At 40.9% G+C, this 22,391-nt stretch overlaps 1 protein-coding gene across 1 annotated transcript in view; it reads left to right on the top strand.

Moving 5' to 3' along the window:
• HMCN1 (hemicentin 1) overlaps positions 1-19,974 on the top strand; it is a 137,392-nt gene extending 117,418 nt beyond the window's left edge. The window contains exons 87-107 of the mRNA XM_030455549.1: positions 210-479; positions 936-1,106; positions 1,308-1,478; positions 2,479-2,649; positions 3,635-3,805; positions 4,178-4,348; positions 5,164-5,334; positions 5,669-5,818; positions 5,942-6,079; positions 6,408-6,529; positions 7,687-7,924; positions 8,140-8,202; positions 9,303-9,422; positions 9,663-9,797; positions 10,193-10,306; positions 10,630-10,755; positions 11,591-11,719; positions 15,231-15,581; positions 17,341-17,460; positions 18,080-18,206; positions 19,141-19,974. Coding sequence (XP_030311409.1) covers positions 210-479; positions 936-1,106; positions 1,308-1,478; positions 2,479-2,649; positions 3,635-3,805; positions 4,178-4,348; positions 5,164-5,334; positions 5,669-5,818; positions 5,942-6,079; positions 6,408-6,529; positions 7,687-7,924; positions 8,140-8,202; positions 9,303-9,422; positions 9,663-9,797; positions 10,193-10,306; positions 10,630-10,755; positions 11,591-11,719; positions 15,231-15,581; positions 17,341-17,460; positions 18,080-18,206; positions 19,141-19,507 — 3,596 coding nt within the window. The 3' untranslated portion in view covers positions 19,508-19,974. The remainder of the gene's footprint in view (positions 1-209; positions 480-935; positions 1,107-1,307; positions 1,479-2,478; positions 2,650-3,634; positions 3,806-4,177; positions 4,349-5,163; positions 5,335-5,668; positions 5,819-5,941; positions 6,080-6,407; positions 6,530-7,686; positions 7,925-8,139; positions 8,203-9,302; positions 9,423-9,662; positions 9,798-10,192; positions 10,307-10,629; positions 10,756-11,590; positions 11,720-15,230; positions 15,582-17,340; positions 17,461-18,079; positions 18,207-19,140) is intronic.
• Positions 19,975-22,391: the final 2,417 nt, after the last annotated feature.

Below are 22,391 nucleotides of genomic sequence, written 5' to 3'. Positions count from 1 at the left end.
AGATTGCTACATATTAAAAAGAAACTATTGTCATTTTAACTGGCATATATTTTGACAGTGGAAGATGAACAATAGCAGTTTTAGTCAAAGTAAACTTACTTAAGATTTTATTTTTCTTTTTTGCCCTCATTCTGACTAGACCTTTAATATGCAATACATCAAAACAGGGTCACCACGTGGTGTTGCCTAAAAACCCCTTTCTCTTTCAGGTGCTCCAGTCTTTACCATTGAACCTGTGGAGACAGTTATAGAAGCTGGTGCATCAGCAGTGCTGAACTGCCAGGCACATGGAGAACCTCCTCCAACCATTAAATGGTCCCAGCAAGGTCACCCAGTTGTGGGCAATGAGAGGATGACAGTCCTGTCTAATGGCTCCCTGCGCATTGTTGCTGCACAGAGGGAAGATACAGCCCAGTATGAGTGTGTGGCAAGCAATCTGATGGGGTCTGTTCTGGTCAGAGTACCACTGACTGTTCAGGGTAGGTGCATTAAATAGATTACAGCATTGATTGAGATGAAATATTATCAAAACTTGGTTTTTTGATGGACAAGCTCTTTCATCTTACAGACACCTCAGGTGTATGTTAAGCCTTGTCTGAGATGTCAGTGGGCTTCATGCAATTTTGTTCCATCATACTCATCCAGCTGTGAGACAGATGAGTATGAAGGAGCCAGAGACATAAAAAGAAAGGGTCTTGAACTAAATCCCATCCTCAGAACACAGCATAACTTAATTGTGCCCCTAAAGAAAAGCATTTAGGAGCATAAGCACCAACTCTGACAAACGAGCTGGAGCAGTCTCTTATTTCTGCAGTAATGAAGACAGGTTGAATTTCCACGCATGGCTCATGAAGCCATATTTTTCACTTTCTGCATCAATCTGAGAGAGCTGTAAGCAGCAGCACATTCCTAACAGGATCCTTGTCCCCTTGCAGTGCATGGTGGGTTTTCCCACTGGCTGGAGTGGCGAGCGTGCAGCGTCACCTGTGGGCAAGGTGTTCAGGAGCGAGTCCGCCTGTGCAACAACCCTCTGCCAGCAAATGGTGGGAGGAGCTGCCAGGGACCTGATACAGACACACGAAGCTGCCACAACAAGCCCTGTCCAGGTAATTCTTTAATTGACTCTCACTTTTAATGTGCCTCATGTCCCCTAGTAGGGAGCTGTTAGCACCAAGGATCTTTGTGAGCGATTCGTTCTTCTAAGAAGTTGGAATTATTCTTACTTTTGTGAAAAGGAAAGAAAAAAAATTCAAGCAATACTACAAATATGTTTTGATGTTAAAATGGTGGGGGTTTCTGTTTTGTAGTGGATGGCAACTGGTCGGAATGGGCGCCGTGGGAAGAGTGTTCAAAGAGCTGTGGGCAAGGTAACAGGACCAGAACCAGGACCTGCAGTAACCCATCAGCACAGCATGGAGGGAAGCCCTGTGATGGCAGTGCTGTGGAGTCAGTCATGTGCAATATTAGGCCTTGCCCAGGTAAGAAAGGTGTGGTTTAAAATTAGTTGCACAAGAAATTTCCCTTTCTGTTGTTCTCCAAATCCCTAGTCTCTCAGTTTGTTTCAAATTACAGAAGATTCAAGCTCCCTGTTTTGGGTTTGTTTTTTCTTTTTTTTTGCTTTAAAATGGTATGTAATATATTCAATGGCATTAGTTTGGGGGTTTTTTTTGGAAGCAGAAGTTACAAAGATAATTGCAAAGCATATTCTCAGCAATTTACCTTTTTTAATTTTATACCCCCAAAAATGTTAATTTTGTATTTTGATGTTTTACCCATGGTCTCACAGAGTAAAAGTCACTACTCTAAATCTATTTTATTTGAGCCAATTAAAATGGAAAAAAACCAAACAAAACCAGACTGCTAACAATTAAAAAGCCTTGTAAAGCATGGTAGTTTAATTGAAGACTTTATCTGTATGTCTTCCTCTCTTGTTCTCGTTTTCAGCCACATCTTTCTCCTAACCAACTGAATGTTTAGGTTTCCTTCCTGTCTTGGTGGTGCTTCCTGCATTCAGCAAGTTGTAGTTTTCCCCTTTTTTCTATGGTTGTGCTACCACCACAATGCCAGGTGTTCACCCACTGGCCTGAGATTCCTTTCTCTGGATGGTGGTGACAAAAGGAGCTCTGGTTTTGGCTCGCTGGCAGGCACTGAAGCCATGTGCCAGCTGCTATGTCCTGTGTGCTGCTGGCACCTTCAGCCCAGGACTGGCAGAGCCAGGGAACTTGGGAAAACACCAGATGCCATCAAACATTCAGTTATGATGTTCTGAGATGGTTGGGGGGGAGCAGTGTATTCCAAAAACAAAAAGGAAAGAATTAATCTCTTCTGGAAACTGTTGATCCATTTCAACCGTTGCTCGAGGCGAAGGTTTTTTTCAAGGGCTTCTTTACTGATACTGAACAACAGAGCTTTTTTCCCTGGGGCTGTGGGGCTGCAGTTTCAAGTTGAAGCAGTTTTACAGCTGTGCTGCCTTTACAGTTGATGGGGCTTGGAGCTCTTGGCTGCCGTGGGGCCCTTGCAGCGAGACGTGTGGGAAGGGCACCCAGACACGAGCGCGGCTCTGCACTAACCCTGCTCCTTCCCACGATGGCTCCTACTGCGAGGGCTCTGACACACAGATGCAGGTCTGCAACAAGAGGCACTGCCCAGGTGAGATGCTTCAGGCACAAAGAGAACAATGAGAAACCTCTCCTTTTCTTGCAAAATTCAACTTAATTTAAAAGCTTTTCAGTTCTAAAAGCACAGTCCCTGAAAAAATTCCATTCAAACCTTATATTTTCACTGGCCCCTGTCACTATCTTGAGCACCCCTCTACACACCTAACATAAGGGATTTCTTCTCCTCTCCTTGTCTCTCTTTGTTTACCCTGCTACTGTGCAAAAGCAGCTTTTAAAATCCTTGGTAGTTAAATCACAGGTTTCCTAGAAGTTTTGTTTTTTTAAATTTTCCTAAGTTCTGTTATCCATTTATCCTTTTTTTCCACATTTCAATGAGTCTTTCACAGCTGGATAGGGAAACACATTTCTGAAATAAATATCTGAAATAAAACCTATGTATGAGCAGAGGGGTAGCAAGGGGAAGTTTCATGAAGGGGATTGTGCAGCAGCTTAGACTAGATCCTCAACTACTCCTCAACTACTTAGATGAACTGGGTCATGTGAGATGACTTATTACTAAGTCCTATAAAGAGCTGGGCCAATAAATCAAAGGTGGGTTGTAAAGGAGGGGAGAGAAGGTGGTGGTGGTTACATCTTCAGACAGTGCAGCTGTAAGCAGAGGTGTATGCAGCCTAAAGCTGTGGTTTTGGGATGGCCCTCTCACCAGCCATCTGCCCAGGGTAGTGATTTCAAGAACTACTCTGCCAATGGCTTAACTTGCTTACAGATACCCAAAAACATGAGAGTGGCTGAGCTTTGAGGACTGAGTGATCCCTGACCATGGATTCGGGTCAGGCTTGGAGGTTATTTAAAAGACAGGTGATGCCTTTCTCCAGTTTCCCTCCTGGAAATCCCTGTGTGAAATCCTCCAGAGTCCTTAACATCCTACAGTCAGTTTTACCCTGATGCAGCCCTCATTTACTGTGTTATTTCTGATAGCAGAGACTGTAACTGTGCCATGCTCTTTTTCTCCCCAGTGGATGGGAAGTGGGCCACGTGGGGCAGCTGGAGCTCCTGCACCCTGTCCTGTGGAGGAGGCAGCAGGCAGAGAATGCGTCGCTGCTCAGACCCAGTCCCCCAGTTTGGGGGTCACAGATGTGAAGGAAATGACATACAAATTGATTTTTGCAACAACAATCCTTGTCCAAGTAAGTGCTTTGGGGGAGGCAACTGATCCACTTACTGGGATGGTGTCAACATCTCTGAACTTGCAACTCTCCAGTCCAAGTCCTGCCCAGCCAATCTCTTTGTAGCTTGCAGCAGAGTGTAGTGACCCAATTGGTTAAAAATATGAGCTTCACACTTTCCTACAAACACTGACTCTCTGGAGTTGGTTAATATTTACTCAATGCTGGACAAGAAAACTTCTTCAATCTTTAGCTGTCTGTTGTTTTAATTTTCAGTGTTGGGAAAACATTAAGAAGTTCCTCTCCAATAGGAATATTTTCCTAGCTTGACTGTCTGGTTTTAAGTATCTGTTATTAAGAGGAAGCCAGATTATATCTGCCTTGTTTTTACAGTTCATGGCAACTGGGGCCCTTGGACTAGCTGGGGAACCTGCAGTCGAACATGCAATGGAGGGCAGATGAGACGGTACCGGAGCTGTGACAATCCTGTCCCTGCCAGTGGTGGCAGGGGCTGTGCAGGGGCTGACCTGCAGATCCAGAGGTGCAGCACTGAGCTCTGCCCTGGTGAGTGGACAGACTGACTTCCAGAAATGGGGCAGCCACAGCTTCTCTGTGCAACCTGAGAATTTCTTCCTATTATCTCATCTAAATCTCCCCTCTTTCAACTTGAACTCATTCCCCCTCATCCATGCTCTTGTAAAAAGTCCCTCCCCAGCTTTTCTGCAGTCCCTTCAGGTACTGAAGGGTGCTCTAAGGTCTCCCCAGAGCCTTCTCCACACTGCACAACCCTAACTTTCATGTCACAATGCTTTTCAGTTTTGAAATCAGCTTCTTCGAGCCTGATAGTTTCAGGGAGCAGCTGCAGAGATGGCCAGGAGGTCCTCTGGGGAAAGTGGCTGGCAGAGGAGGACAGACAAGTTTTTGGTGATACCTCTCCTCCCCATAGAGTAATGCATTAGCAGAGCTAATGCATTAGCCCAGAGCTCAATGCCTGCCCACCAGCCTTCTGCATGCTGCCCTGGGGAGCACAGGCATGAGAGAGATGTGTAGTTCACACTGTACAAAGCTCCCCTGGTCAGCCATGACCTCTTTAACATGATGCTGGGAAGAATTGGGCCCAGCTCGTAGCTAAACATCCAACCATTTTACTGGAAACATCTCCTGTCTCCAGTACAGCTGACAGTCAAACAAAATTTCAGCAGTGTGTTTGAGGGGAGAATGTTCAGTCACTGTCTGCCCAGTGGTGTTTTTGTCATCCTTTGAGCTATTCCTTTTCTCCAGCACCTTGGTTCCATCCAGAATGACACAAAAGCATCTCTGATGAATTACCCGAAACATTTCAAATGAAAAGCTGCTTTCTTAATTCTTTCTTCCTTCAGTGGATGGGAACTGGGGGCAGTGGCAGATGTGGAGCCCATGCTCTGCTTCTTGTGGAGGAGGGGAGCAGACCCGAAAACGCCTGTGCAGCAATCCAGCCCCACTGAATCGTGGCCGTCCTTGTCCTGGAGACTCCTCACAGATATCTAGGTGTAACACCCAAGCATGTCCTGGTGAGTTAACTCAACCTGCACCTCTGAATTAACTGGTACTCTCCCATGTCTTGGCCAGTTGACCAAGTAATTTAGTTTTTTAGCTTACTTCAGCTGGATGAATTTGGTGTTAACCTGTACATAGCAGTGTATGCTTGTGATGCCAACGTTACTGTGCATTTATCTCAGACCACACATACAACATCATCTTGTTTGCAGGCTTTGAGGTTTACTCTTCCAAGTGGTGTAGTCATGGATGCAGAAATAACCTTATTTGTTAAAATGCTTTACAATATTTCTGAATTTTCTGAAAAAAGAGCAGTTTTTATATTTCCCTCCACCCCTCCCTGCACAGGTGGGCCTTCACGTGCCAAAGGCAGCATCATTGGAAGTATCAATGGCATTGAATTTGGAGTTGCTTTCCTGAATGCTGCAGTAACAGACAGCCCTGACTCTGAAACTAGAGTAGTACAAGCAAAGATTACAAACATCCCTCGGAGCCTTGGTAGGCTTTTTTTTCAGTTTTAAGGGTTACTCTTGTTTTATGTCTTCATATTCAGTTCTTATTGATGTGGGTCACGTGGTGTTAGAAAAAAAAAAGCTCTCAAATGTCTTGTATTTCTTTCAGGTCCAGCAATGAGAAAGCTTGTTTCTATACTCAGCCCTGTTTATTGGACAACAGCAAAAGAAATTGGAGAAGCAATGAATGGTTTTACTCTCACTGATGCCATCTTCAAGAGAGAAACTCAAGTGGAGTTTGCAACTGGTTAGTTACCTGTGATGTAACATCTGCTTCTGTTTCCAGCAAGCTTGGTACATGTTGTGATTCTTTAAAAGCAGCACCTAACTGATGCTGAATTTTGAGTCTTGTGCTTATGTCAATATTTTCCTAATAACTCTGGTTTCTGAGGCTTAAATACAGCTTTTAGAGCTGTAATTTGAACTATGTGATGCTTTTATGACATGCATGGTGTTTCTCATACAAATATGAATATTAAACAACTGGTGAAGGGATCCCTGTTCAGGTGCTGTGTGGCTGACACCCAACTCTGTTCAGGATGTTTTATAAATCAATTTGCTCTTCAAATTCATAGGAGAGATTCTGAGAATGACTCATGTTGCCCGGGGGTTGGATTCAGATGGAGCCTTGCTGCTGGATACTGTTGTGAGTGGCCATGTGCTGCAGCTCCAGTCAGTAGCTGATGTTGACATAAAGGTAAAACTGGTCAAGATACCAACCTCTCCTCTCATCTGTATCAAACCAGCAGGCACTAAGTCCTGAAAACTGTTACAGAACTTATTTTGTGTCTGATTTAATTGATGGATGTTAACATTGCCTTGAAAACAAACAGATGTCATCAGGAAGGGTTGGACTCGATGATCTCTGAGGTCCCTTCCAACCCAGCCAATTCTATGATTTTATGATTCTAGGAAGGTAGCATGGGTTGCACTGGGGTTTTTAGCTGTTAAAAAATAGTATTGAGAGGTGTTCCTGGGGTTGGTTATCACAGGCAGGTTCATCTTAAACCTGCCTGACTTTTTAGGTTCCCCAGCCCTTTGATATCATGGGACCTTGCAGAAATTTCTGAATATTCCTGATGATTTGTTTGCTGCTACAATTACACAAAGTCTGGCAGAGAAACATTTCTGTAGCTGGTAAGATTGCAAAGACAGGAGATAAACTGCTACTGGATTCCTCTGCCTGTTGTTCCTGGGAGATATTTGCTGCTGTTTCTACAAAGCTTCTGTCATTGACCTTGCACTTGTGAAAGATGGAGTTCAAGGGAGCTTCTTTTCCATCTTTTTGGTTTATTGTAAGCAGTGAAAAATATTGTTTAATATAACATGTGGCATTACAGTTTTGGTTTAAAACCATGGGTTTGATAATTGATTTTACTCTGAAAGAGGGAACATGTTTTAAAGTGGTTGGTTTTCTTTTTTTTAAAAGTGATAATTAATGATAGGTAGCCAGCAAAAATGTTTTAATATATTAAAACCATGGTACAATAAAAATAAATTAGTTGTTGCTATTTTGATATACTTCAGTATGTAGCACATCCAATATTTATAGTTTTTTTAATTTTCTCTTTTGTTTTTCTTATTTTTTTTTCCCATGGCAGATTTTTCCTCTACTGAGTGCTCATTTAGCACATGTTGCCAGCATCTGGCTTGCAATACCCAAAAAATAAATATTGAGACCTCAAAAGATTAAACAATAAATTCATTTTCTGGTGGCTTTAGAAATGCTCTGCCATGGCCCCACCATCAGGTTCTGCAGTACCATGGCCTGTTTCTTCCTTAGAGAAAAACACCAGGTGCAGTTAATACTCAACAACCAAAATAGGAGTAAAAAGGCTTGTTTTGCTATTTCAGGACTACACAGAAGACTATATTCAAACTGGCCCTGGGCAACTCTATGCCCACTCTACTCGTCTCTTCACCATCGATGGAGTTAGTGTCCCCTACATGTGGAACCACACCATCACCTATGACTACACCAAAGGAAAGATGCCTTTCTTGGTGGAAACACTCCATGTTTCTTCTGTTACAACAGAGTACAACCCACTGGAAGAAGCTGTGGCTTTTAAAATCCATGCTTCCATTGCAAAAGGTATTGTAGTCATCTAGATGCTCTGCTGACTTTTAGTGCCTAAGCAGAAAAAAAAAAATAATGCTTGGATTTTAAGGTTAAATTTCAGTGTCCAAGCATAGTAAATGTTTTACCAATAGCTAGACTGCAATTGTTAATGTTAAAGAGTTTTTTAAAAAGTACTTAAGTGGCTGTATTTTCATCCATGAGTTACATGAACTTCCTTTACCATGCAGGGGATCGCAGCAATCAGTGTCCTCCTGGGTTTGGTTTGGACTCAACTGGGCCTTACTGCTCAGGTAATGATGTGACAAGGGCTATGTGTCATCACAGACACACAGAACAGTTTGGGTTGCAAGGGACCTTAGAGATAATCTACTTCCACCCCCCCTACATGAACAGGAACACCTTCCATGAACACCAGGTTGCTTCACCAGGACCACCGGGTTGCTCCACTCATCCAACCTGGCTTTGAGCACTTCCAGGGAGAGGACATTCACAGCCCATTCCAGTGTATTGCCACCCTCATTTTTAATTTTTTCCTTCAGAAAGAGTAACAGAAAGAATGACATTGATAACAAGGTGTGAATCTGTAGACAGAGGGAGATTTCACTCCTGTACTCATTCAGAATTCACTTCCCTGGCATCTCAGGCACCATCAGGGGACAATGAGCCACAGCACTGCTGAGCCTCCAAAGCAATGAAACACTTTCTTGATCTCTGTGGTAGGAAGGATGAGTGTTGGCAACCCAGACAGCAGCCCACAAGTGTCTGCTTGAGGGGTGAAGGTGAAGAGAAGGTTATGAACATTTTAGCAGTCTTCTCTAGATAACTGACATTGGGTTACAATCATCTGCTATACTTGTGTGGACTTGCTTCAGTGCACTTTGAAAGCTTATAAATCAAGGAGATTTTACCAGAAACAAAGGGTAAAGCACCCAAAAGATTTAAAACCAGAAAAGGTTTGAAACCAGGGAAACAGAAAATGAGGTCACTGAATTGATTTCTGGTATCATCTGTAAAACAATTTGAGTTCTAAAACTTATAAAACATTTACTAGTCTTTGCACATGTATGTAAGAAATCTTAAATCTCACACTCTGTTCTGTTGTAAAGAGATTCTCTGGAAAAGATTTTATCAGTCACTGGTTACCACAGTAGTGACCCAGTCCTGCAGAGATACCATGAAATTCCAGCAAGCTGCATTAGTGTGGGTTTGGTATCCCAAAAAGTAAGAGTGGAGAATGCACAGCTGAACTGTTTCTGTTGAGCTGCTCCACTGCTAGATGTATTTTGTCCCATGGTGCTCTACCAGACATCTCCCTCTCATGCAGGTTTGTTTATTGCCCTTTCCTGTTTTGTAGAGTCTCACTGGTTTTCTAAATGTTCTCTTGTTCCAGATGAAGATGAATGCACTGTGCGAAATCCTTGTTCCCATACCTGTCATAATGCCATGGGATCTTACTACTGCTCCTGTCCAAAAGGCCTCACAATTTCTGCAGATGGCAGAACATGTCAGGGTAAGATGAGCATTGCTGTGGATACAAAAAGCCCCATGACACCTAAATCACTAGGGAAATGTTCTGTTCAGACTGGGCCGTTTTCTCATTATAAGAATATTATTTATTCGTGGTACTCTAATTATTTTATATCTGAATGTATCTGCAATTAATTCTTTCATAGTTGATCATGCTCAAGGCACTGCTTAATCTGTGCTTTATTTTGACACAGTGAGGTTTACAGCTTGTTTTTAATCACAGATATTGATGAGTGTGCATTAGGTGGACATACCTGCCATGCTGGCCAGGACTGTGAGAACACCATGGGCTCGTACCGCTGCGTGGTGAGATGTGGGAATGGCTTCAAGAGAACTGCTGATGGATTCAGCTGCCAAGGTTTGGAGAGGTCTTTGGGTTTGGGTGTTATCTTCTTGAAAATTAACTGAAAATGCTTCCTTTCACACATTGGAAAGTAATGTTTTATAAGATATACCTCCAACTACAAGTTGTCGTTGTTGAGGCTGTGGCGTTTGGGTTGTTGTGGGGGCTTTTTTGTGGGTGTTTTTGGGTTGGCTTGTGGGGTTTTTTTGGAAACCTTTTGCTTTTTCCATCTTTAGAAAGAAATTTAAAAGCCTAACCTGACATTCTTGCTTTTGCATCTCATGTGCATTTTCTTTGACAAAGAAGTGGGATCAGTAAACACTTGTGAACATACCTCAGCAGTGCAATACCCAGAGCTCAAAGCAGAGTCCAGAATGTTGACTCCACCTCTGTTTTGTGTTGTTCAACAGATGTGAACGAGTGTCAAGAGCTCAACTCCTGTCATCAGCATTGCTTCAACACCATTGGAAGTTTCCACTGTGGTTGTGAGCCAGGATACCAGCTGAAGGGCAGAAAATGCGTGGGTATGAATGAGTTCTTGAATGTTTGTTCCCTCTTTCTAAGCTTTCCTAGTTCTTTTATTTGCTGCTGTATTTGTTATTGTAAGCCTTTATGAGTGAAAATCCTGCTATGGGTGATGTACTTGCTCTGTGTTTCTGAACTTGTGAAGCAGCACTAACATCCAGAGGAGGTGGGGACTGGGCTGACTGATAAATGTGCATGAAATGCCTTCAGATGCACATATGCAATCTGGATTACTCTGCTCTTTGGAAATTGACCATAAGAAACTGAATTAATTTCCATTCTTGCCCTTTTTGTTTGTTGGTTTGTTTTTTTGTTAAATAAGATGTAAATGAGTGCAGGCAGAATGTATGCAGGCCTGATCAACTTTGCAAAAACACTCGTGGTGGCTATAAGTGTGTTGATCTGTGTCCCAGTGGAATGACCAAAGCAGAAAATGGAACATGTATTGGTGAGTGGAAGTGTTAATGTATTGTACAATGATGGTAAGCACAGGCACAACAATGAGTTAAAAAGAAATAAATAATAGAAACCTAAAAATCTTGAACATAACCCATCTCCATTTACAAAGATTCACACATACTTAGGAACCAATTTTTCTTCATGTATGGGAACACAGGTATTTAACTCTTTTCTATTTGGTATTAAAAGAACAGATGTATCTTTGCCATTTCTAGTTTCTCATTACTTTTAAGAAAGAACAGTAGGGTTTTTCTCAGCAGTTTTTCTGCTTTGTAACCTTGAAATCAAGAAATTGTTCCTCGAGTGGAATGTTTTGCTCCATGTACAAATGCTTTCTTGCTTGTCTTGGGAGCCCAGAATCAAGATCACAGCTGCTTATCAGGGATGCTTTTAAACATAACTTGTGTTCCATATATTACTAGATCATCTGAGTTTTTTTTCTAATGGGATATGTCAGGAAGATGGATTTTTTGTCTTTTGAAAGTAGCTGATTGCATTGGAAACAGCAGTGAAAAGTTTTGAAAATTAATGGGTGTGTAAATTTGAAAAGTAATGGGTGTGTAAATTTGAAAATTAATGTGTGTGTAAATGCATTCCAGTTGTGTAACTGCTCAAAATCTGCTTTCAGTCTTGTGATTTAATGTGTTCTAGAGTAATGCCTCATCATGGCACCTGGTAAGAGAAGTGTACGTTTGGAGGCCAGATCTCGCTAGAGAGCCAGATTCACTTGTGGCTTAACTGCATTGTTTAGATAGTAAGAAATTAAAAAATTTAAAGCTCTAAGAAGTTTCAAGAGAAATCTGACTGGTTCCCCTTACCTGCAGACATTGATGAATGCAGGGATGGAACCCACCAGTGTCGCTACAACCAGCTCTGTGAGAACACCCGAGGCAGCTACCGCTGTGTGTGTCCCAGGGGCTATCGGGCCCAGGGAGTTGGCAGGCCTTGTGTGGGTAAGCTCTCCAGTCATATTCCTGTCATCTGCTTTCTGCTCCAGCTTTTGCCTGGGGTTTTGGCTGTATCCCATGCAAAGGTGATGCTGTGTAGGCAGATTTACTCTGGAGTTCAGAATTATCCATCTAAACCAGGGCGTTCCGTACAATAGTCAAAACTAAACCATTCCAAATGGAGATTGTTCTACACCCATACTTGGGAAACAAAGTGGACAAGAGTCTTAGAGCACTGGTGGATGGATGGGGCAAGCTATCACTCCACAAGAAGCTTTATTATTCATTATAGGTCAGATTATTTAATGATTGGGCAGTGGAATGTGCCTGGCTGTACCCTGGCCTGTGCTGATTCATACCCCAAGGCAGTCGAGCAGGGGGTGGTGTGGGTTCCCCTAAAGGAGAAAACCCAGTGTGCATGTGTTGTAAGAGGTCTCATACACCTAGAACTTGCCTCTGGAAGTGACACTGACTGGGATTGCCAAGGGTTTTCCCCAGGGGGCTACAGCAGAGGGAGCTGATAGCTGTTTATCACTCAACAAATATCAAACTATTTTCAAACTACTCTCTTTTGGGTGGATTGGAGGGAGCCAGGCACTCACAGCAGTGATGCCCATGCAGTTACTCTCCTCTGTGATTTGTGTAGAAGGCATTAAAACATGCAGAGCTTTCTCCCCCACACATCTGTAGCTTCTGGAGGATGCTTTTGGAGCTCTGCATGTGGAGCTAGAGAGCTTATGTATGGTGTCAGCACAAGGCTGTAGAACACACCACCTGGCACATCACAGGCTTCAGGATACCACCAGAATCATTTAGATTCACCCTTTCTGTATTTAGGTCAAATATTTAAAATATTATAGCTGATCAACCTTGATAATGATGATTTATAAGTGTTGATATATGACAGTAAATGAGGTAGATGTCAGCTGCTCTCATCTATCACATGGGAAATACATTCCTCCATGGTGACTTCTTCAAGATTAGCTTTCCTATGTGATAAATACCTGCTTTGGTGAATAAGTGGGTTTTTTCTTTTTAAACACCCTAAGCTTTTGGACTACCAAAAGCCAGGAATGTTTGTTGGGTTTTTTTTAAAGAGAAATAATCACAGTAAGAAACTGTTTGGGTATAGACCAAGACATGACTTTTCACCAGCTGCCTCTACTGAAATAAAATCAATCCCAGGCTCTTTAGCATATATTAAAGCAACTTAAATTTCTGACATTAGTAAGATAGATTAAGCCTAAACTACAGATTTTCACAAACCAGTCCCTTTTCATAATTCCTGTTAAATGGGGAAAAGGTGCCTGTTTGGCAACACAACACCACAGACACCATTAACTTAATTACAGTGATTTGGTCAACACACCATATCCTACATGGAAGGGCATCATCAAAAGCTGTTATAAAGCACTTTTGCATGTAAGACATGCAAGGCAATCTAGAATTTAAAGTCAAATATTATCCTTCAAGTTGAAGGAAGCCTGAAAATTTACCTGGTTTTGTTTGAAAGTGATTTGATATTGTTCCTGTAAGTATTTCATATTCCTGGGGGAACTGTTCAGTGGAGAAGGGCTTCCCAGTCAGCGAGGCATCACATCCCAGAGGAATGGCTGTGCTATAGATACAAGGGTTTGCTGCCTTCAGTTTGGCTTCTACTGCACAGGCTGCTTCTACCAAAGAAGCTGCTCAAAATTTCCTCTCTTTTCTTTCATTATTTCTATGCTAGTCCTCTATTTCTTATCCACAGCTGGTTCCCAGGACATGGGTTGCCATACAGATGTTACTGCACATGTGTATTGTCTGTTCTCAATTAGAAAATAGTTGAGTTCAAGGGAAATAATGAGTTTGAGTATTCTTTTACATAAACAGATTTTTCATCTGGTGCACACCATGAAAACATATAAACTTAAAATTCAAATTAGTTTCTGCTGTATTAAAAATGAAGCTCTCTTGTTGCCCAACAATATTACCCTAATGATATTTCAAGTAATATATAAAGTTTCAGTTATGTGTTTGTGAAATAACAATAGGAAAGTATTGCAACACTCTGCAATTACTCCTGGATTTCCAGCTCTCAAAACATTTAATTACTAATATCTCCCAAATTCTTTAAAACTTGACAATATATGAGATATTAGCCACTGCAATTAAATCAAACATTCAACTCTATCTAATGTTTCTGAAATAATTAAAACTTTATTGAGTAACTCTTAAAAACAGCTTTAAATTCTACTTATAAAAGGTTTGTAATATACATATATTCTGAGTTATTATGTATCCTGATATAAGGTTATTTGTGCTCATAGCAGAGTTGCACATTCCTGTTTGAAAATAGCAATTTTTGTTGCCTTGTAGTAAAGAATAAAGAATGAATGTAAGTTTTAAAAGGAATAAAGTGTATCTCAGATTTTCAGCTGGCACAGAAGCAGCTCTATGTTTCTCTGGTAATGCCAGAGAGCCTGTGGGGAAAGACCTGGTCCTTCCCCCAAGTATCCAAGAGCACCCCTATTTACTTTATTTTTAGAGTGAAGGATACTCATCTTGTTATATCCTTAAACTCTCTGCCACACTTAGTATACTCACTACTCTGTTTTGATTTAAGGATAGCTATTTACTTCTGGGCTTGTTCAGGTTACTTTGGATTACAATTTAAATGGAAACCAAATTTAAAAATTAGCTTTCCTTAGGAAAACAAAAATAATTTTATTTTTTAATTGTACAAAAGTGAATTAATATTTAACATTAAGTCTCCCAACCCTTCATAGCTGGAATGACCAATAACAAAATGAAGGATTAGAACGTGTCTGATCTCCTTCCCTTGCAGTCCTGTGTCACACTCTCAGGATCTGATTTTTCCTGGCAGATAATGGGGGTATTGGAGTTTTTGGAGCTTTCCTCCCTGTCAGTCTGAAGGAATTTCTACACTGTTCTTCTCAAGGATGCTCTGTAGTAAGGATCCTCCTTTAAAGAAGGGCCCAACAGCTTCTTCCACTCATCTGTGGAGCACTTAAGGAAATACCATGAGTAAAAGTAGCAGTGAGCAGCTTGGGATGAGCAGCATGGAGGCTTTGGGGCCACTTACATCTCAGAGTGCATCTTTTCTGGTGAGCAGCAGGAACTGGCAGCTTTCAGGTTATCCCACAGCCCCACTACTGTCAAAGCAGAGGAGCAGCCCTAGATCCCCCTTTTTTTAGCCATCCCTTCCCTGCCCTGATGCTCAAGGCAGGACCTTCAGCAGAGTTCTTGTCCTGAGTGAGCACAGGCTTAGGTGAGAAGTAGCTTTACATGCAGAATGAAGGTAAATTACTGTAGAGGCCAGAGTAACCTGCTTGGTATCATGTTCTCTGTATTTTACTCCCTTCAAGTTCTGACTTTTATGCCTTCAGTTTGTTCCACAGCCTGAGATGAGCCTGCGTGTATTATCTCTACTTACAGTTACGTGTTGTTGTTTGTTCTTGTTTTGTTTTGTTTTTTCCCACATGGTTTGTGGCTCTGGATCATGTCACATGAGCAGACATGAATGAATGTGAACAAGTGCCTAAACCCTGTGCATTTCAATGCACCAACACCCCCGGCAGCTTCAAGTGTCTCTGTCCACCTGGACACCAGTTATTAGGGGACGGGAAATCTTGCGCTGGACTGGAGAGATTGCCAAGTTCTGGTGCCTATTACAGTAGCTATAGCTATGCTCAATTCTCCCCTGTGAGAGACAACCATCAACCTCAACAGTATTACAGGCACTCCTCAAATCTCTACAGCTCCTTCTCAGAGTATAGGAACAGCAGAATACCTTTCTCCAGGACTAGAAGGAACATTAGAGAAACTTGTCCTGAAGGCTATGAGGCAAGAAATGACAGATGTGTAGGTAAATGTCAGTCATATCTATGCAATTCTCTTCTTTTGATCTTTATTTTTAGGTTACTCTTTCATATATACCAGGGGCTGATGGTTTCTGATGCTGTGGTTTTTTTCCTGTTGTCCTGATAAATACTCAAGAGTTCTGCATGTTGTCTGCTCAGCATGTTAGTAGCAAAAACATTTCTAAACATCCTTTTTTAACCTCTTGCTTTAACTGTGCTGCATATTGTGTGTTTACAATTACTTCCCTCTGTTATTCTCTTTCCTCTGATCATGGTAGTTCCTTTGTGAGTTTTCTCATAGGTCAAAAAAACCCCAGTAAGATCCAGTACAACCCTGGGGATGCTGCTGTGTCAGACTCCCACTGATAGCAGCAATAATCTGGTTTAGAAATCTTTATTCAAAAGATTTTGGAATTGAGCACACCAGAGCTCAAACACCAGCATTGCTACAGTTGTTCACTTCTAGTTTTTCAGTGAAATGCAACTGTTTTCACAGGTATTGAAAACTTAATTTGTGAAAGTCAAAATTAACAGCAGGCTGTCCTGGTACTAAATGTGAAGAAATTAAGAAGTTAAAAAAACCAACCAAGCAAACAATAACTCCTGCTCAAAATGTAGATTGCTAGGATTATACAGCAATATATAACATGTAATTTTGAAAAAATATGAATATGCATTTATTAGTTAAGCTATAGATAGGCAGACATCAAACTTTGTATTTACATTATAAAGACATTTCAGTAGATCTATACATGCAGTTTGTTATGAGTATAGGAGTTCAATTGACCCAGGAATACAACTGCTGCTGAGGAAAGGGTTCAGCTGAAGTTCATGACCAGTTTGAATTTGTTCATTGTACCTCTGTTTCATTGAGATAGACATTTAGATGTAAAAATTATTGTTTAATATTTAAAAAACATCCAAAATATGTTTTTTAAATGCTTTAAAAAATCAGATCTTAATAACAACACTGTAAGTTTCTATAGTTGCATCTACAGTTCTGTGTTTGTATTTTTACAAGCACTGTAAATCAGGTGGAGAGGGCAAGTGAAAACCTTCCTTCCACTGTTCTAATCCTGCAAAACTTAACTCTTGCATGAGAGTAACCTGAGTAGGAACTTCTGTACTCCTCTGAATTAGGCAGATTCCTTTCAAAAGGAATTATAATTGTATGTGATCTGTTTCTAAACCACACTAGTCTGCTTTTGAAATTTTTACATAAAGTGGTCTGATACTTCTATATCTGAGAGGGAGATTAAAAAAAATGAAGAGCATTTATTGATGCTGATACTGATACAACCTCATGCCATGAGGAAGATGAGTTTGGAAGGGAAACACCCTTGCCTGAGGAGGCAAAACTCCTCCCCTCTCTAGGCTACCTCTGGCAAGAACTTCTCTGGGCATCCCCTGACCATTTCCCTGAATCTTCTCACCAGGGAGCTCAGCTTGTGTATTTTATAACCTGTCAATGTGTACAGTTTGCACATCCCCCCTTTCTTCCCAGAACTCTATGTCAGGACCAGTCTTTCCAGCTGCAATATGTATTATGAGTGCTATCAGAAGAGGTGAGGACTCTAATTATTAACAAATTTTTAGGAATGTCACAGGTAAGATGTGAAAGGAGTTGCCAAGCCTTGGACATTCAGCCCTATCTGAAAACAACCTCCACTCATCTTACATCACCTCTGTCCATAGCTTTATATATAAATACAACAAAAAAATACCTCAGTTCAATACCAATAATCCTCATGTTTCTTCCCACAGACATAGATGAGTGTGAAACCAGAGATAGTTGCCAGCATGAATGCAGAAACACCCTGGGAAGTTACCAGTGTTCTTGTCCAGCTGGGTACCGGCTCACGCCCAATGGCAAAACTTGTCAAGGTACAGAGATCCCCCCTGAGGGTTCAGAAATCCATTTGTAAGTGAAGAAGATGCAAATCATGCTCAATACGTGCATGACACATCAGACACCTCTTTGGATTTGTTATGTGAGATTTGGCATTCAAAATTTCAGGTTTCAGAAGTTTTTGTAGTTCACATTTTAACACTTCCCAAGCCACCGGCAAATTAGGAAACTGCAACTTCTTATTCTCTTGAAGTTTCCTCATGTGCCCTACTCCAGGAAAGTAGACAGCACCTCTGCCCTCAAACCCAACATAATCCTTAACCTGTCTCTGTCAGAAAAAGCTGCAGTCAGATTTTCTGATCCTCAAAAACAGCCCATAAAAATGAAGTAATCTCTGACATGACAGCTCTGGTTTATACTGGATCATGGCTTCAGGGCAGCTCTAGCACAATATTCCATCCAGTAACAAAACAACTATAATAAATGCATGTTATTGGCACCCCTGGCTCCAGCATCCCAAACAGCAAGACTGGATTCTGAACAACTTCCCTGTGTGTAGAGGGAGCCTTGCAGCCTCTACTGACCCGCCTTGTTTTAACTCCTCAATTCATTCAAGTACCAGCAGCTGATCATTTGCATGTTATTTACATTCAGATGTTGATGAATGCCTTGAACAGAACATTAATTGTGGACCAAATCAGATGTGTTTCAACATGAGGGGAAGCTACCAGTGCATTGACACACCTTGTCCACCCAACTACCAGCGAGAGGCTCTGTCTGGGTATGTTGTCATTTTTCAGCCTTTTCACCCACTCCAGGCTCAGATCCTTTTATCTGTGTGCATTAGGAGAAACTCTGATAACTTAGTTATCAACCAGTAAAGCTCACACCAGCAGAGGTGCAGCATTTTACTGTTAGTTCACCAGGAATGTTCCTTTACTATGTGAGACCCATCAGGCAGCATGCTACCCTTCCTTCTGCTGATCCAGTGTCACTTTTGTTTCACCTCCAGGGCTGCTTTTGCATTTATGGTTTCTGCTCTAAAGGCCTAACTTGCTATCAGTTTCAAAGCATTTAAAATACTCTTTTAGCCCTGAGTTTGGCTATTCTTAAGTTACTCTGTTTCCCTGTTCTGCAAAAACATTGATTTCTTTAAAAATATTTTTAATATACTCAAGGAAATGGCTTGTTCCATAGTCAGAAAACATCTTGTCTGATCCCACTGAACTGGAATGACATTTAAGTTGAAATGGTTAATGTTCTTTGACCTCTGTTAGCACTGACAAGTAGAGCTAACATATCTCTCCTATTTTCAATTTTGATTAATAAAATATCTGTTCTCCCTTTCTTCATTCCAAAGTCTTTATGATCTAACACACAGACACCTCAAACAGAGCTGCTCAGGACATTTTAAATGAGCCTTTCCAGATCTAATGCTGAAGAGCAAGGTCACTAAAACATGCACCATTGCCTTCAACTGTATCCAGTATCTTTCCATTACTCTTGGCACACTCTGGGATGATCCTCCTGAGGGAAAGTGGGACATTTAGCTGGGCTGCAACTTTAAAGGAGCAATGGACAAAGAGTGCATGAGCAAATTACCTTGATAGAGAAATTGAAATTACGCAGCAGGGTAACCAAGAGAAGAATTTCTTTAAGCCCTGTTTATGATGCTGTGCCTTCTCTCTGGGCTGAGGTGCTCTGCTTCTTCCTAGGTTCTGTCTGAAAAACTGCCCAGCCAATGACCTGGAGTGTGACCTAAGTACCTATGCCCTGGAATACAAACTCCTCTCCCTCCCTTTCGGCATAGCTGCTGGGCAGGATTTAATCCGCCTGGTTGCATACACTCATGATCAAGTCATGCACCCAAGGACAACCTTCCTGATGGCAGAGGAGGACCCAGAAGTCCCTTTTGCCCTGAGAGATGAAAACCTGAAAGGAGTTGTGTTCACCACTCGAGCCCTCCATGAGCCCAAGACGTACCGCATGGGAGTCAGAGCCTTCTCCTACAGCACGGATGGGAACATTGAGTATCAGACAACATTCATTGTCTATATAGCTGTGTCAGCCTACCCCTACTGAGCACCCAAATGACTTGACAGTTATTGCAGTATTTTATCCACATCCCCAAGTGCTGGGGGGTGTCACCACTTCCAGACTGACTGCTGCCTACCACCCCCCTGGGAACCACGCCACTTGAAAATGGTGCTGTGCTCTTTTTTTCTTCTCTTGCCCTCCTTCCCCAAGGCTGCCCATCTGGTTGCTTTATTCCATTCAAGAGTAAAATCCACGGGTCTGAAGACCCCTTACCACTTGCTTTATTTATTACACTGGAGTAGTTATTATTTTCCACAGTTTGTTCTCAAAACTAGCAGAAAAATCAAAGTATGAGCTGAAGTCTGTGGTTCAAGCAGTAAGCAAGGAGCAGCCTCTGCTGTAAGTAACTAAGAAAATCCTAACCTGAAATAAAAACAAACATAATTTCAAGCTCTCTACATATTTTAAAGGTTGCTAAGTGTTTTACAATTTTATATCTTAGATTTTTTTCTTATCAAATACCTGATAGAAATAGGGCTGTAATATACTACATTGTGTGCTCAGAAACTGAAAACCACTGCACCTGATGGCTACAAATGCTGAAACAAATGCTATTATAAGTCTGTTGTCAGCTGAAGAATCTGCAGTAGGATTTGGAACTGGTACATTTGATTGCCATGCAAGTTTAGAGATGTCACTATTTTTTTGGAATTAAAACCAACATGGCTACTTCTACTTTATAAAGCAGGTATTTTATAACTTTTTTTTTTTTTTACTCTGACATTCTGGTATAGCCATTCGTTTAGCTCCAAACCATATCCATTCCAGTATGCTCAAGTCACTTAAAATGTTTTGGGGTGCTTTTTTTCACAGTTTTTTTTTCTCCAGAGATGGTGTAAGTTCAGTAATGTCAATACACTGTACACAAGTAACTTTGCCAAGATGTATTCTATTTTTATGAAAGTGTATATATGATTTTCCTATGTGTATTTTCTATGCAGTATCTCAAGTGTTTTACAGTTAAGTTTGCATAAAAGGACAATGTCAGTACATTGAAAATAATCAAAATAAAGGTTAATATTGCCTTGGAGATCACTGTGAGTTTTATCACTGAACTCTTTCCCATTTGTACAGCACACAGAGGATGATGTGCTCAGGAATTTGGACACTATCATCTGCAGTTCTAGGAGTGATTTGACATCATCTGTCATTAGATAGAATTGGGTTTTTTACTTCAGTCTGTTACATTACTACCAAAATAATCTAATCTGCATTGAATTGGAAAAAAACTGTGTCAGGTTGTGCAGATGTGGTCTGGTTGCAAAGTTACCATTATAATTAAGTAAAATTTATTCCATGGAAAGTGGTGCTCTCTAAGGCTTCTTGACTTTGATTGATAAACCATTTGCTCCAGCAAATATAGTACAGATTTTTTCCATAACAGGTATAAAAATAATGGGTTGCTAATTTACTATTATTATGTGAAGAATATTTTTTTTAATTATTTTTATTTATTTTATTTCTAAAGGTTCTCCTCTAATAGCAGAAGCCCTCTGACCATTGTAACTTGACATCACTTGAGTCACAAGGGGTTTTGGTTGTGGTTTGGTTGGTTTTTTTTTACAATTTGGTAAGCAGTTGTGTTGAAACTTAGGTACTTTGGCTGTATAACAGATTTTGGAGAGAAGCATTCTTGTTTTGCTCTGTTCCTCTCCACACACATCTAGAGAAAAGTTTAGATTTCTGCTTTTCATTTTAATTCAAGCTATTTTGAATTTTATTAGTGAAAGGGACCACCTGAAAGTTGGTCACTGAGCTTGTTTAGATAAATGATTTAAGGCTTTTTGGTCCTTAGGCTGTTTGAAGGGGAGTGCTGAGTACAATTTAGATATTGATAATCTTTGGAGTCTTTCAAGACTTTCTGGGGCTGTTTTGAGACATGAAGGGGAATGAGCTTATTTCCAAAATAAGCACACCTCCTTTCAATCTGTTTTTATCCAAGCAAAACCAGAGGGTGACCTAAACTCCCCTCTGACTTTGTTTCAGGGCATTTTAAGACAAATGTAAATCATACAATTAGCATTAAACAAGACTTTTTTTTTTTAATTTCTGTCTGTGTTTAATGACTGAAGACTTAATGACAAAAAGCTTAATTTGTAGGCACCAAGCTTCCTGATACAATCAACCCGTGTCTCTGAATGGAAGATGACAACATCTGATTTTTCTGCCTATTGTAATCTGGTTTTGTTTTTGAAACTTATTCCATGATGAATAAAGGAGATGACATCTGGAAATCCCACTGCTTCAGAGTGTGGGCAGGGCACACTTGAGAGACCTCACACTTGAGAGACCTCAGAGACTTAGTCAACATTTCAGTTTGCATTTCCTTCCTGCTGTGCAGAAAGGTAGGACTTCTATTTACAGTCTTTCATGGATGGCCTTTTAAATATATGGGAGAGAATAATACTATATTAAACCATATTTTTAGTTCTATTTGGGATAAAAGTGAAAAGAAGTATCTCAAGGAATACATCTAGGGGTTTTCTAAGTTGAAGAAGTTAAAGTTAGTCTTCCACATTCACATGCAGGGTCTGCTGGATTCTTGAATCCTCCTATAAAGAAAACTTTTCTGCAGCAGGGACAAGTTAATTCTCTTCAAAAGTGTACAGTGATGGTACAGTGATTTTTGTACTGAAACACAATAAAACTGTTTCCTGCAGGGATAAGGAAGAACCCTTAAAGAAAAGTATGAATCACTACTGTCAAATCTTAAAGCTTGTCTGGGTGCTGCATCCTATTTTCCTATAGATGATGGCTGATGATTCAACTGTTTTTCTTAGAGACTGTGAGTGGAACAGGAAATTCTCCTATATATTCTTTCCAAAAAAGAGAAAGCTAAATGTGTGTTAAAAATACCATGTAAGTTGTT

Source organism: Calypte anna, chromosome 8 (assembly GCF_003957555.1).
Source record: "Calypte anna isolate BGI_N300 chromosome 8, bCalAnn1_v1.p, whole genome shotgun sequence".
NCBI classification, from domain to species: Eukaryota; Metazoa; Chordata; class Aves; order Apodiformes; family Trochilidae; genus Calypte; species Calypte anna.
Note: the sequence above shows the minus strand (reverse complement) of the source record. Positions and strands in the feature narration are given on the sequence as shown.